This window comes from Cydia splendana, chromosome 3 (assembly GCF_910591565.1).
Source record: "Cydia splendana chromosome 3, ilCydSple1.2, whole genome shotgun sequence".
Taxonomy (NCBI): domain Eukaryota; kingdom Metazoa; phylum Arthropoda; class Insecta; order Lepidoptera; family Tortricidae; genus Cydia; species Cydia splendana.
The window spans coordinates 21,509,129-21,525,073 of record NC_085962.1 but is presented as its reverse complement, the minus strand read 5'-3'; the positions used below and the strand labels follow the sequence as shown (position 1 = coordinate 21,525,073).

The 15,945-nt window shown below is 40.6% G+C and overlaps 1 protein-coding gene and 1 long non-coding RNA gene across 6 annotated transcripts in view; one reads left to right on the top strand and one right to left on the bottom strand.

The window, feature by feature from the left end:
• Positions 1 to 15,945, bottom strand: part of LOC134806760 (teneurin-a) — an 82,390-nt gene that overhangs the window by 22,561 nt on the left and 43,884 nt on the right. For all 5 annotated transcript variants that reach the window (XM_063780080.1, XM_063780084.1, XM_063780082.1 and 2 more), the window contains 5 exons: positions 13,504 to 13,757; positions 3,264 to 3,392; positions 2,474 to 3,148; positions 2,037 to 2,231; positions 510 to 719 (listed from right to left, as the gene is read on the bottom strand). In XM_063780080.1, the coding sequence (XP_063636150.1) occupies positions 510 to 719; positions 2,037 to 2,231; positions 2,474 to 3,148; positions 3,264 to 3,392; positions 13,504 to 13,757 (1,463 nt within the window). The remainder of the gene's footprint in view (positions 1 to 509; positions 720 to 2,036; positions 2,232 to 2,473; positions 3,149 to 3,263; positions 3,393 to 13,503; positions 13,758 to 15,945) is intronic.
• The window catches only part of LOC134789409 (uncharacterized), a 400,206-nt gene that overhangs the window by 354,358 nt on the left and 29,903 nt on the right, over positions 1 to 15,945 (top strand). The gene's annotated exons all lie outside the window — the stretch shown is intronic.

Below are 15,945 nucleotides of genomic sequence, written 5' to 3'. Positions count from 1 at the left end.
GATTTAAGTACTTTTTGGGAAATAAATAGATTTAAATTTTAAATTTTTTTTTTTTTTATGAGATAGGATATCAATCTCCAAACCTCTTCACCATAGTCTTCGCAAAGCACGCGGTACAAAGCGATGCGATACAAGAGTGATAAGAGAGGTAGGTAGGTACCTAACTGCTATTGATGACCCCTCAGATAACCCCGCATCGAAAAGTACTACTTTCATAACGAAATCTACAAAACTAGGTAAAGCAGAGCATAAATCACGCGTGTTTTTGTTTCAAAAGCTATGGTTTCGAATCGTTTGAACCAATGAAGTCTTCGAAAATAAATCAATGAAATATAATTTGATATTTTAACGAAAAGAAATACATCCTAAAGATCCTCAACTGACTCTATTGGATTGGATATTCTGATGGATTTGAGATTAGGGAAACTAATCTTCAAGGGAACGTTAGACGGCCCCAATTTTTCGGTTAAGTTTGCCAAGCTGTTGTTTGAAAAAAATATTGTAAATACCTTTAGCGCAATCGTCCCCAGTGTACAGCGGGTCGCAGACGCACTTGCCAGCGTCGAGGTCGTAGACGCCGCGCTGCGAGCACGCCGGCAGGCAGCGCTGCACGCGCGCGTCGCGCTCGCTGCACGCCGCGCCGCGCCAGCCCGCGCGGCACACGCATCGCCCGCGCACGCACGACCCGTGCCCGCCGCACGTCGGGTCCAAGCAGTCCTCTGTCCAAAAAAAAATCAACGTATAGTCTCAGAAACTAATTTTGTCAGTAGCTGCAGAATAACAAAAAAACTATACGCATCCCTTTTTTGGGGTGATAATACTAGTGTAAATCATACTGATGATTCTCTTTGCCTACGGTCCAGTGACACGTGAATCTTGCCAAACTATATTAACCCTGTGAATGTCTCGCACACGCCAATATCATGGACACAAGCGATCCAATATATCTAAACCTTACAATGCAGGCGTTCACTGCAGTTATAAGCCATGTGTAGGTACGTACGTGTTGTAAGGAATTTTCCGTTTTGAGGAATTAATTCCCCGCAAATATAAAATCGTTGTTATAATACTTACCTTCATTTGGTCCTAAATGCGTGTAGGTAGTGTCAGTTTGCGCAAATCCAGGAGGTGTGTACATTTTGCGGGCATATTCCTTTTACCGTCGGAAGATTTAAATTATCTATTATGAAATCTGTTAACCTTACAATCCTCTGTGCAAACATTGCTATCACAGTATGTTACTGGTTTTCGAAAACTCTCTTAGTTACCTAATTAAAAATCTAACTATAAAATGAAAATCATGTAGATTCAACAAGGGCTGCGTTCCGGGTTCATGTATGCAACCCACTTAATTATGCTTAGTGGTTGATTATTTCAACAGTCACGTATGATGCTTGTGCTAATTTCTAATTCAGGGTTGAATTATTTCCCTCGGTAAATATTTTGTTCATCCACTCTTTTGTATTGTTTAGTTTTCTGGTTGCCAGAACGCGTCAGAAAAAAAAAAATAAGTAACACTAAGTAGGTATGTCATGGCTTCAACGTATTTTGTATTACGTTCTCGTTCGTCTTGTTGTTGTTATGAAAATAGTTAGAACATGTATTCATAAGATAAAAGATAAAGAATTGGTAGGCAAGCGGGGGCGTGGGAGGCAAGAGAGCTGACATTTCGCTTCTTCGTACCTACCAAGTTTTTATTCCCTAAATGAATACTTAGAATTTTTTAAACTAATACCTGTAATTAAGTGGAACCTAGATTTATTTTATTATGTAAGTGCCTTTCACCTTATTTGCTGCGCCAATAGGGCACATAATGCAATCAATAATTATATTTATATTCCACCTTGCCTGTGTAACCATTATGTGTAATAAATTATAGAGTATTGAGTACCTCGCGTTCGAATTCGAAGTAAGTTCTAGGAATAAAGTATAATGGCTCAGTTTGAATGTATAAGTTATTGCGTAGTTGTCTGCCTGTCACCGTTTTCCCCTGGATTGAAATATTATTTCCTTTTATTTCTTTGACATAGACTGACCTTCGTCACACTTATGTCCTTTCCATCCAGCCTTGCAACGGCAGTGGCCCGCGACGCACTGGCCTTTGCCGGAACAGTCGGCGGGCTCGCAGTCGTGCGCCGGGACGTCGCACTCGGCGCCCTTCCAGCCCTCGGCGCAGTGGCATACTCCTCCTGCGTACGCGCCGTGCCCGGAACACAGTACGGGACATACACCTGGTATGAGATAAAGAATTTTCTTAATTGAACTTCAAAGTACTTAGACAATAACTGGGCGATCGAACTTAAGCTGAAGCGCTTGTAAATGGAGGCCTAGGCTCTCCAAAACATCTGAGGCGAATTAAACCGTAAAGTTAACTTAATAATTAAGTTTTTTTTTAATTCTAAAGGTTCCACAGAATTATGGGACAGTGTAATTTGTAGGTACTTAAGTAAAATATGTATAGAAGAGAACTTACTCTTAGAGCAGTCGTGTCCCTCGTATCCGTCCATACATTCGCATTTTCCTAAATAGCAGGAGCCGTGGCCAGAACAATCATCGGGGCAAGAATTCGTAACTCCTTCGGCTTCGGAAACGATCATCTCGACTTTATGTGGCTGCAATTCATCATTGTACATCGAAATAAACCATCTTCCTGTGTCGAGATACTGTAGTATACTGACATTTACTCGCATATCGGTCGATCTCTTGCTTATCGTATGGTTCCATCTCTGAAATGGGCTAATCGTGCTCAGCAATGTTTCAAAGCCGTCGTGTTCCCGCATGTCGTGTCTATGTGGACTCCGTCTCCGCCTTAGCCTATGGTCGACCCTGCCACCTCGAATGAATTCTACGAAGTCGTATTGTGTAACGCTAGGGGCGACATTCCTTCTTCCGTATACGGCAAAATTGGCTCCCCAGGGTACGGTGAAATTAAGGCTAACGTAGGCGGGCTGTTTGTTGCGGAATTCAGAACTCCAGAACTGGTATGCAGGTATCGTTGCACTGTGTAATTCGTCGAATTCTCTAACTTCTAGAGCTGGTGACCAGGGCGGCAGTGCAGCTTGCTGTGCTTGCTGTGGTATCACCGCCGACTCTAGCGCCGCCTCCGCCGTCGTCGACCAGCCGCCCAGCGACGATGTTGATATAGATTCTACAAAAAATATTCTATTTACATACGTTGTGCTGACGCAATCAAAAATCTTGTATCCATAATTAATAAAATTGTTATAATACAAAGTATAACCAATTTCAAAGTATTTACATACCGTCCGACGGCGAAGATGTTGATAAAGCGTCCCTAATTCCCTGTGCGTGTGTAACTGCTTTTACGTCTTGAACCATAACCATGCAATTTGAATTGTCTATATTATAATTATTTTTAATTGACGATAACGCTGAAACAAACAAAATTATATTTGTTAGTAACGAGTTTCGAAAGGACAAACAATAAATAAAGGGCAGTTGGTTATGTTTTTTCAGTTAAGCTACGACCGTGTTAAGCCAGTAGAATCTCTCGTTTAATCTGGTCTTCCAATTAACTTTCCAATAAGTTTGAGTCTTATCAGTGGCGGGCCATCGATAATGCCCAGTAGCTGAAGTGTAATTCCACTTCGTAGTTTGTTCACACGGTTGTCGCAATGTATTACAAAATGCGACACAATGAGAGGTGTCACTCCGAGCGGTGATGTCGGTAGGTGTGTGAGGGGTGGGGGTAAATGACGTGAAGTCGCGTCAAGTTTTAATTAAGCGAAGCACGGCCGAGGCGCATTTTGTGGCAGTGTGACGAAGCAATTGGTTCCGCTGCCGCAGGCCGGGCTCGGCAGCCCGCCGAGCACGTAGGTGGTTCGGCGACACCCAACCATTTCTTGCTCGAGGGAATGTCGTTATCTATTCATTGTATTTCAGTCGCTAGCTATCGAATCGATCATAGAAAGTCACGCAACGCAGCCTAATTGGATAATTCTTCACGGCACTAAGTACAGCACGGGCTCGAATAACAGTAGCGAGTTCCTTTGATGACACGATTTAGTTTTTGTTAGAAACAAGCGAAGCATAAAGTAGCTTCAATGTTCAAATACATTTACCGCTCCTTATTTTAGAAAGATTCCTCAGAGCACGTCAGCTAGTAAAATCAGCAGTAGAAATATTTGTTTTAAGTCTTTCAAGCACAGCAATATAAAGTTTGCAAAGAGAGCGATGTTGGGGTGCAAAATAAACGACGTTGCTGGTATTGTAATGCAAAGAGAATTTATTGTGTACATTTATTAGTTTTGTAAGACGCGCAAGCGGCCGGGATTTGTGCCTCGACGGGGATGCGATGTTTATTTGTTTCGGAGCGTGCGCAGGATGTGCGCCTAATAGATGAGCATACGCGCGGCCATGTGTCACTCCATACTGCCATCACTAATTACATTTACGGAATCACTTTCTAATTTGTTGAAAGAATCACTGTCGAGCTGTCGAAGTATTACTTATCTGGTATGTATATACCTCTCTACTCGAGCATAACCAACGTCCATTAATTTTATAACGAGAGCTTAAAAAATAATTAAGCAAAATGCTAACGGAACATAATTGTAGCTCTTACTGTCAGCGATAGTTAAAAAGATCCTTTGGTTACAGTAATTGAGCGACTTTTAAGCATCTGAGAAACACCCTATCACTGTCAGAATGGAGTTAAAGGTGTAAAGTAACTTGGCATTTTTTGTCGAAGGGGCGCCCGCAGTGTTTTTCATAATTCCTGCGGATAACCCCAGGCGGTGTCGGAGCAATTAAGTTATCGTCTCCCCCGACACCGACAGGCGGCGATCTGTCCCCAAGATTCTCTTCCAGATAAGCGTCACAACGCGTCGATACCATTTGGCCGCTCGCGCCACGCTCCGAATTGAACAATTTACATTAACCACGTCGCCGATAGTTTAATGACAATAACCTTTATCAGATCAGCAATTTAAGGATAAGTAGGTGATTTATATTCAGTATCTATTAAATGGCTGAAGTGGATTTGAAAGTTTCTCCAGTCGGAACGGCGGCAAATGGCACAGACATTTTTACACTACATTTATTGTCACTGCAGCTTTAGAAGGCAATCATAATGTTGTCTAAGTACTAAACGTTCTAAATACCAATTTATTTTTAAATAATTATGTTAGTCTCTACAGTTTGCGTTCTAAAGAACATATCTCTTGTGGCTAAGCTGTTAGAGAATGACCTACTCCTGACGCTAGTCTGATCCGCTACTTTTGATGCTGACTGTACCTAATGAAAAAATATTGCAACCTCTTATTATTAAATACGGCGATATAGCATTCAAAATGAGAGCGTTAGTAGATAAAATGCGCTCAAACGACGCAATTTCCGCCCACCAAAATAAAATATGGCAATGTGGTAAGTCGCGACTTTTCCCGATGATCCCTCGTAAAATCTATAAATTATCGCCATTGAATAGCGGCGAGTAGGAAATGGAGGGTACTGTTGTTGACGACTGCTCGTACCGATGCGCGGACGATTGTGTGCAGATGGACGATGTTTGCTATCTCTACTATTTTTCGAGTTAATACAATTTATTGTAATACGATTCAGCATAGATTGCATCGTGCAGTGGGGGAGCGAAACTCGTTTGATGGAGTCCCGGGGGACAGACGCGCCGTCGCACTGACTCGGTATTAGTCACGTGATAAATCTCCTCGTGCGCGTCGGTCTATCTCCTTCCATTATTTACGATATCTCATATCACCGTCCTTGTCCATAACACTAGTAGTACAATTGTTCGTAGGAGGGTCGAGGCCTCTTTGCCCTATTTTATAAGAAGCGCGGACAAGTACAAATGCATTTATGTATGGAGTGAAATTTAATTCAATGAATGATTGAAAAACGAACTACGTACGGCTTAGCGATTTAAGCTTTAATTTGCCAGAAATTGCACCTCAATGATTAACGAAGTAGGATAGGAAGTAGGAAAATTAGTATAGTAATGGGCTGGCTAAGATCCAAAATTATAATTTCGATAATCCGAGCTAATCCAGTGAAATTGTAGAATTTTGTAACGTGGCTCTTCTGCATCAAATCCGGTAGTTCTGATTTTTTGCAGACTTATTTATGATGTTGGCCCAATTAATAATCCAAGTTTGTGACCTTGAGCGCCGAACGCAACTTTGTCAAAAATCGAAAAATCTGCGAATATTTCGGTTTTTGTTTAGTTTTGGGCGATTCTAACCCTAAAGGACTAGTTTTTGACAGTACCTTCCTTAGACGTTTTTAAAGAAGACTAAATTTGCCACAATATGATATTAGAACTGTCTCTGTAGATTGAATAGTTTCCGAGATAAAGGCTTTCAAAATTTAGATTTTTTTGAAATTGAGCTCGTAAGCTAAGTGAGTGCAGTGAGTAAGAAGTAAAGATTGGACCTGGGGATCCGACCTTTCCCCTCCCTTTTTGGGGGGTATGCACGGTACGATCTCGTAGCTTTGCTTTGCCTAGCGTTGCTTAGCTAAATCAACTTTGTTTGACCTTAGGAACAATCGTGCCAAGCGGCATCGCCTGAGTCAAAAGTGCATACTCACTCACTTAGCTTACGAGCGGAAACTATTCAATCTAAAGAGACAGTTCTAATCTCGTATTGTAGCAAATTTAGTCTTCTTTAAAAACGTCTAAGGAAGGTACGATCAAAAACTAGTCCTTTAGGGTTAGAATCGCCCAAAACTAAACAAAAACTGAAATTTTCGCAGGTTTTTCGATTTTTGACAAAGTTGCGTTCGGCGCTCGAGGTCACCAACTTGGATTATTAATTGGACCAACATCATAAATAAGTCTGCAAAAAATCAGAACTACCGGATTTGACGCAAACGCTAAATAAATGTATAATTTTACTGTATTAAGCCACCACCATGTGTATCCGTGGGACACGGCACAAATTCAAACCCATCCAACATTTCTTCGGTCTCAATGACAAAAAAAAGAAAAAAGAAAAGAAAATTACGTGTCGAGGGAATCCCGTGTCTGTGAAATCACAGCAATAGGTTACCTACTCGCCCTCGGCACCTAAAATTCGATTATCAAAGCTTTTTAGCTTCCTCTGGGAAATTAGTTCTGTTAAATAATGCATATTTGCATACAGATAGGTAAAATAAGAGGGATGCAAATCATTAGTTATGAAATCATGTAGCGTAAAATACATTTCCATTGAAGCCTCAAGGTAATACTTCTGCAAGAGCTGCATTCTACGGTGTTATTTGACAGCTTACTACGTGCAAATATGTTTACACTTAAAGTACAGTTTATTTTCTGAATAGCAAAACTTGTCGGGGTCAGTGATATTAAGTACCCTAATTCTGAATACCACTTTGGGTAAGTAACTAAAAATAATCTAAATATCAAAGTTTACAATATAAAATGTTATTGTTTAATGCACTAAAACATAAATAACGTTCACAGCTTGCACACATTTTAGTAATTTCAAAATAAGAATATTTGACACAATTTGTTCCACTTCAAAAACAGTTTCGTTAATGTTCAGTGCTAAGCGCTGAGCTTTAATAAAACATTTGGGGTCCTCACAATTTCAATTACATTAAAAAGTTGACGTTGCTATTTGGCCCATTCATCTACTGCACCATGCTCGTAATGAAGGGTGCAACAGATGGTCCACATTTTTTCATTACAATAGTACTACCGGCAACAGAACAGGAGATTTATGTCGGATTAAACTACAGAACGGCTTTTTATTCGGTACATATCCGGAACGCCAGGAGGCGTGTTCGACAAATATTACATATATTGTGTTTCTGAAACCCCATGATTAAAGCACTGGAGAGGGATTTAATGAGATGGGAATTTATAATCGACATTAATGATTTATTGCTCGGTAAATTATAATTTACTTACGTAGTATTTAAACCCCAGTGTTTGTCCAAGAATGTATGTGATATGTAACCATGCCTTTTCAAAAGTACAGAGGTGAGAGTATTTAATAGTTTAACCGACAGAGAAAAATCTCCCCGAGGTTGAGCGGCATCGGCATCAGTATTCGACAAACGCTCTTATCTACCGTCAGCATTAATTTAATGGCTATCTAAATAAAGTGAGATCCGATACGATAAGCTTCATTGACTTAAACTCCCTACATTGAATCGGTTGATTACATTACTTTAAAAAGCGTTGAAATTTAAGTGATTTATTTTATTAGACGTTTAGTACAAATCTAATCTCGGACTTTCTACCGAACGTCATTATTGTCTACTCGACACCGAAATTGATGGGCATTCGTTATAATTTGATGAAGTAATTGCCAAAGTAGTGACTTGAAGATAGTTTAAATTGCCGAATTTTAAATTGGAAAACTTGATAGAGGCGCACGTAGCGTGATGAAAGCACATTATTCAGTGTTTGTAGAAACTGTTTAGTGTGGCCGTGGGTTAACTTAAATTAAAGCGGTAGTGAAGCACGGCAAAGGAGGTTCACAAACGGCTTTATAATCGTTTTACCTACCGGAACATGTAAGAAACTACGAGGTGGAACTAAGACGGCGAGAGCTCTGCAAAATTTACCGCGAATTAAATGGCAAACGGCTTCAAGGAGAGGACGGTTTCGACGAAACACCTTTCTAAGTAATATATGATGATAGCGCACTGTTATGCAGAAGTTTTCAGGTAAATTGGCAGTAAAAGGAGCGGGTACCTATGTGCGGTGCGAGGGAAAATGATAGTCCTTGCCGAGTCTGATGTGTCTGCAAGATTTTATCGTAGAGTACCTGCGTTACACCTTACATAGGTATCCGTTAATTTTATAGTTACCGCCGCTGACGTACCGATAGCACAAATGCAGTTAGACATTTTCATGAAACAAGTCTAGTATATTAGGTGTATGCACAAAGCGGTTATTGTTGAAGCAAATGCAATTGTGGGTCATTAAGAGTGGTCGTGTACGAAGTGTGTCCGAAGGCAGGGCCTGGAGGAGCATACTAAGTATTACGGCTAATCAACACGTTAGTTATGGGAAGGCAGAACACGGCTCTCGCGTGACGGCTGCGAGTCGTAAAGAAATGGCCCAACTACTTACTAATCTTATTGCCATATATTTTCGTTGTTATAATTTCTGTTTGCTTATTTTACTAAAAATAATGAGTGTAGCGATTGTCATAATTTAGATTTTATTTATAACCACACTGCAATGAGATTAAGTTACGAAATTAACATTTGAATGTCAAATACTGATGTTTAATAATTGCGAATATTATGACATGAAAAAAAACAACTGGTTGGCATCTTTTTACAACTAGCAAATTTGTAGGAATAGGAAACTTAGATCTCTCTCCTTAACTCTATAGGACACAATTATAATATTAAATTATGGCATAAATGACCACGCTATAAAATCATGGTTATGCATTATTTTCCTATGTTACCGTTTCGAGTTTTTAGGGTTCCGTACCCAAAGGGTAAAACGGGACCCTATTACTAAGACTCCGCTGTCCGTCCGTCCGTCCGTCCGTCCGTCTGTCTGTCACCAGGCTGTATCTCACGAACCGTGATAGCTAAACAGTTGAAATTTTCACAGATGATGTATTTCTGTTGCCGCTATAACAACAAATACTAAAAACAGAATAAAATAAAGATTTAAGTGGGGCTCCCATACAACAAACGTGATTTTTGACCGAAGTTAAGCAACGTCGGGCGGGGTTAGTATTTGGATGGGTGACCGTTTTTATTTTTGCCGTTTTTTGCATTATGGTATGGAACCCTTCGTGCGCGAGTCCGACTCGCACTTGCCCAGTGTTTTTTCTAGTTGCCATCGAAGGCTAGGCAGTAGGCAGGGTATATGCACGGGTCAAATGTAGGGCAGCCCCAGCACTCCGGCTGAGCAGCGCCCCGTGTCGCCCGCCACTGATACTATTTTTGGGACTCCTTGCATGTCTGCGGTTTGCAGCTTCAACGTTACGAGCTCTTAGTTTAAAAGTCGACTGTACCGTTGGAAAAATGATTAGACGCGCTTATGGCTCGATTATGGTTTATCTTTAGACGTTTAAGCCGTTAAGAAAAATTAAAAACTAGGTAACTACAATAGTTTACACAAATTTACTATTCTAGTGCAAGCTTCTGTCACTGGTTCGCTGCCGTGATCGCAATAGCTGTTCGTTATCCTGTTGTCACAGTGAAAATGTAAGCCCGTGAATCAGGTGCAGTGTTTATGGAGATCCGTGACATTCCGCAGTTAGTCGCGAATGCTTGGCTGCAGAACATAGCTCAGGCATTATCTACACAATGTTTCCAGAATGTGCTACCTATTGTGATAGAACAACATGTAATTTGCTATTTTAATGAAAGTGATTGTTGTACTTATATTCGTAGCAGGACCTACTCGTATTTACTATCAAGTTGCCATCACACTGAGAGAAAAATCATCACCAGGAATTAAAAAACAGTTCTGTACTGGGAAAATAAATTAAGTTTAGTAATAATTATGGAAGTTTCACTATTTCTGTAAAGTTTATTTGTTTCTACAAACAGCTCAGTAATCCTAAATCTAATTTCAACAAACAGATAATAGAAATTGCAAGAACTAATAGAAATTGCAAAAGTCAATTTGTTCCTATTAGTTGACTCTCCTTGTCCCGGGATTAAGTTTTTTTTTTGTAATTCTAAGTGTGTTTTTGTTATACTTTTCTCTCAGTGCATGTGGACAAGAAAAGAGAAGATTAATATACTTGCTAAATTCGTAAAGCTTTAGGTAGGCGAATATAAATTATTATTGGTCGTTCTTTGGATAGGCCGGAAAGGCGATTGCCTGATATGCTCGTCGTGAAATAACATAGGACGTAGAAGTGTAAGATAATTTATAACAGCGCTAACACGGGCGCGCGGGCCCGACGCACGCAGCCCGCGTTGCCTTAGGTTAGGCGCATCATTTATATTGTTCTGATGTTTGTTTAATTTTTTACTATACCCTCTGTAGATGCCGGTTGCGTTGCGAGATTAAACAAAGAATGATGAAAGACTAATGGCCGATGTCGGTTTTCGTTGCAACATCGATGTTTAATCAACACATTTGAATGCTCGAAGTGGATATTTAAATTTATCACCTTTTGTAAGTGAATTTTGATGTGACGACGGAAAATACTTTTGAACATGATGAATCTATGTAAATTATCTACGAATAAAGTGCTTTATGGTTGGCGTTGCAGCTTTTACTGTTGTGGTGGGCGTTTACATGGTTGAAAGGGGGAAAATAATTATCGGTTGGAAACAAAAGCTGTAGCAGCCCGGGGGAGGGATTATTACAATTCAGTGATTGTTGCTACTGTTTCGTATTAAAGTGTAGCCGGGGGCCGTGCGCGGCGTGTCGATAGTTCCGACGAATGGGACGAAATAAGAAGAGCGCCTTAATTGGAGAGAACCCATCGCCGGCAGCGCAGCGATGCAGGGGCTTTGCGATTTTTAACAAACCTCAGCTAGCACGGGAACGTCAGTTATGAATTGTCTGTAGGTATTTTATATAATAACGCGATTATTGTAAAGATTATTTTTAAGTGTAGATATTTACCTAAATGAGTAGGTACTTACTCGCAATTGAGTAGGTCAATACCTATTGTAGGTATGTATATGTGTGCAGTGTCTGTTTTGATTTACCTTTCTTTTTCTTCACGACTTCTTAGATATCGTGCTTAATTCTCTCAAAATAGGTAAAGAAGCCGGTGGGAGTTGCCACTCATTAACAACACACATTAAATGTATGTAGTTATTACCTTTTCAACATAGTAGATAAAACATATAGGTAACAACCAAATAACTTATGTAGGTCTATGATCGTAATGGAGCGCTTCCATTTAATTTAGCGAAATGTTTTATAACACTGAAATGGGTAGGTATTAAATATCAATTTATCGAATGCAATTCATAGACCGATTGCTTTTAGTTTAATTCAATAATATAAGAGGCTACGTTTGTCATACGCGGCCGGCAAATGGAATCAAATCCTAATGGATGGAGTAAGAATAAAGTTATGAATATTTTAAATCGGCATTCCGTTCGAGTTAATAAAAATAATGCCTTAACGATGCATCGATGCGCCCCGCTGGCATTTTATAAATAAAGACCTGTTGGCGCAGTTGATTGTTTATAACTGTCAGCCAGAGGTCACCGGGTGTCATTAAAGAAAAATCTTTGTCTCATGTTTCGGGTTTTTAGGGTTCCTAGCCTAAACATTACTGGAGAATGTCAAAGGCGATTACGATCTGACATCAAATAAGTAAAGCAAGAGGGTATGAATGCAACTGTTTATATTTCACGTAGGTAGTACATATGTTATTCGGTAACTATCTAAAGCCCTTGCTACACGGTCGCCGACAAGCCCTCAGACCGCGTGGCCTTGGTCCGTCCCGGACCGTGTAGACAGTTGTTTTCAGCAAAATTTGACCAAAACTGACCAAGGACAGACCAAGGTCAGACGGTTAGAAGGCTTGTCGGCGACCGTGTAGCAAGGGCTTAAGACAGCAAAGTAAGCAAAGCAACATAAAAATATACTTTAATTGCACCTTGCTATATTGTTAACTATTTATCACCACCAAACACCGATTAAAATAATAGATAAGGTTAAAATGTACGTACAAAATGATATGAAAGATTTATTCTATCCACAATCAGAAGCCCGTTCGCGATTCATGCATGTGCATTGAATGCTGCAGGCGATACACGGCCTGATTGTAATAAGCTACCTACGCAGCTTCCTAGCAACGCTGCCATTAGTCCAATTGATGTACACTGTATTGATCGAAATGATAATAGGAATACGGATTGAAATTGCACGTGGAAATACGATACATTATAAGCATTATTCGTACGAGATGTAGGTATATAATTAGATTGTTAAGCTAACTGGCACTTGTGTTATACTATACGAGACTCTGATCCGTCGGTAAACTCTAATCTTCAATATTACGAAGATAAGACACGCATAGAAACTTAATTCCAGCAGTTGTAAGTTGCTGAACTTGAGAACGAAATAAACTTCTTACTTAATGGATGAAACATGCAAACTGAAATGATTCCACGAAACTTATGATAATAAAGAGTGTTTTACACAGATCAACTACAAGTTTTTTGTCCTAATGTTAGTTGCGCTTTACTAAAGATAAAAGATAAAATTTTCTCCTTAATTTATTGCCATCAGTCTTCAGAAGTGCCAACGATGCTGCAAATATAGAATTATAGAGTATTCGTATACCTACAAGTTTTTAATTAACCCGTCTTTTAGGTATCGGTATATCTTCGTTGACAATTTATCATCCAGGCTTAACAAAGAATAGAGGGGTATGACCTGGTTCAATGACGCCTCTGATAAGACTCACGGATGTAACATTCACTGCAAGGTCAGATCAATAAGATTGGAGCGGTGTCCTACATTTTTGGCAAACAACGTCCCACCAATCGAATCAAAATCAGTTATTTTAATATATTGGTTGGATAAGCAGATTCAAGCATACATAGTAAATAGAATTAGTTAAAACTTACCTATAAAATAGGCGAGCATTGCCGCTAGGATGACACAGAGGCATATCATGGCAATAGCGAGACACTTCCACGTGCAGCGATGCTGGCACCGTTTGTCTATGTGGAAGCGCGAAGGGGAGTAGACCGGCACGGGGCTGGGCTGGCTGGCGCGCAGCGGGAACACCGGCATCACCAGCGGCTGGTTGGCCAGCTGGCAGTGCCCACCGCCGAGCGTGCCGCCGCCCAAGTTTCCCGACATAGCCGAACCACCCAATCTGTTGACAAACAATCAAGTATGTTAATTTAATTGTAAGAAACAGACATAAATCACACGTTTAAAAATAGGGCTTATAAGTGATCGGCGCCGAACGGTGACCAGTTGTTCTGTGACCAGTTATCCTGTGAAATGTACTCCGTTGTACCTAACTTACAAATTAATGAACCATGGAACCTAATGGGTGTGCAATCGTATTTCAAATCTATATTATTATTTTTACCTTAACCTATGTTATGTTGGCCAATATTTAAAGTGTGTTTCTTGGTAAGTAGCCTTTATTGAACGTAGGCAAAAGGAACTTCATAAAACAATTTCACGTACCCGCCGCCAACTGGTGCGGCGAATCTGTGCCGCACCATATGGTAGTTTTTTAATGCGGTCCCTTCTAGACAATCAAAACTTATCATTATCAGGAATCCCGACAAAAAAGATCATCGAGGCGTTTAAAATTTCCGCCCGCGGCCCATTAATCAATTATCCGAAAGTTCTCTGTCATGGTTAAAAACAGCCGAAGGTGGGGGACCATATGGTGTAGTGGCCTGTCCAACGTCTGCCAACTGACGCTGTCTATAATACTCATCCCATAAAAAATATTGCTGAAACAAAAAAAGGAACAAAGATAATTGGACAAAGTTTAGCGAGAATGAAGCGTGACTTCGAAAGGGTTTGTGCCGAGGAGGCTCTTGACTGCAATTTTCTTGTGAATAGCGGCCGAGAAACGGTCGGAGGAAGGACGAATTCATTAAAACGTGTACAGAAATCGCGATGCCGGGGTACGCAGTCTCCGCCTTTGGTATTTAAAACATCCATCGCAGTTTCAATTAGATGATAGAAGGAAATCGGATAATGGAATATAAAATATTGGTGCTACAAAAAAGCTCCAACCGAGCTTTGTACTCGTATTCAGTAGCAACTACGTAGTGACTGTCGATTATCATTATGTCCGCACTATTTCATAAGTTCATAACTGTACATGAAATTGATTTTTTAAGCCCATCCCATCACCATTACGATTCATTGTTTATAACATTCATTCAGTGCTATTACTGACTGACCCGAGCAGGTACATCATTTCCGCGCGTTACCAAAATCAGAAAAGTAATCTTTTTTTTTGTGTAAAGGAAATTATGTGGCGAAGGAATGAAATGTTGCACAATGACCACAACGCGTTATATTTAATATTTATATGCTAGTTCAGTTTTGGAACGGAAACGAGCAGCCTATTTTACTAACACAAAAGAGCTCTCGTATAAAGCGGACTCTGTGACGGAGAGAGATGGCTGAGACAATTAACGAAGCCGACGACAGTGTTATTGTAGGACAATACTGCGATATTTCAAGCACCGCGGCCGGTGGACGGGTGTTCGGCGAGATTTTGACAGCCGCTCGTCGTGAGCTCTTAATGAAGCGGTAAATAATGAGGAGAGGTGTTGCGCTACGCGAGAGCCGTGTCTAATTAACGCGAGAGAGCCCGAGACCAGTTTACACACACGAACCGACACACTGGCTTCAAAATTATTATTACAAACGGCATGTCAACATGTTGAGCGGACAACAGTAATGTAATTGGGCATTGTGATCAGCCGTGGGTACGCAGGCAAACCTCGGGATCGGAATGGCATGGCGCGCCAGGTAGCTGGGACTCGTTAGACGTCGTCGCGCGGTTTTTATTGCAGGCGCGCGTGCAGCGGTCAGTTCTAGCCTCCGAACGAGCTGTGCCGACCTCTAACTCGGAAACCAGATGAAACAAAAAGAAACGCAGGCACGGGCCGTGAGAACGCGTCTCCTTCGCCGCGGCCGCTCCGTGCCGACCATTTATCTTGCACAGTCGTGCGGGAATGGACCGGACAGCGATGTGCTTTTATTGCATCGCGCCCCTAAATATAGGCCTGCGGAGGCAAGCCGAGCTCTTAGTCCTAAAATAATGGACCTGATGAACTGGTTTACTAGAGTCGAAGGCATAACGCAGTAATGATTAGCATTTGTTTTTCAATCGTTTTACAAATAGAAACGCATACCGAGCTAAAACGTTAACACAAATGAGTGAGAATGACACAAACATTGTAAAGTTTATAATTTCATTAAGGTGGATGGTACCTATTTTGCCATTGTTAGTCCGAGTTCAATGACATAATGTATATTAAGTTATGATCCCATTTTTAGGGTTCCGTAGCCAAAATGGCAAA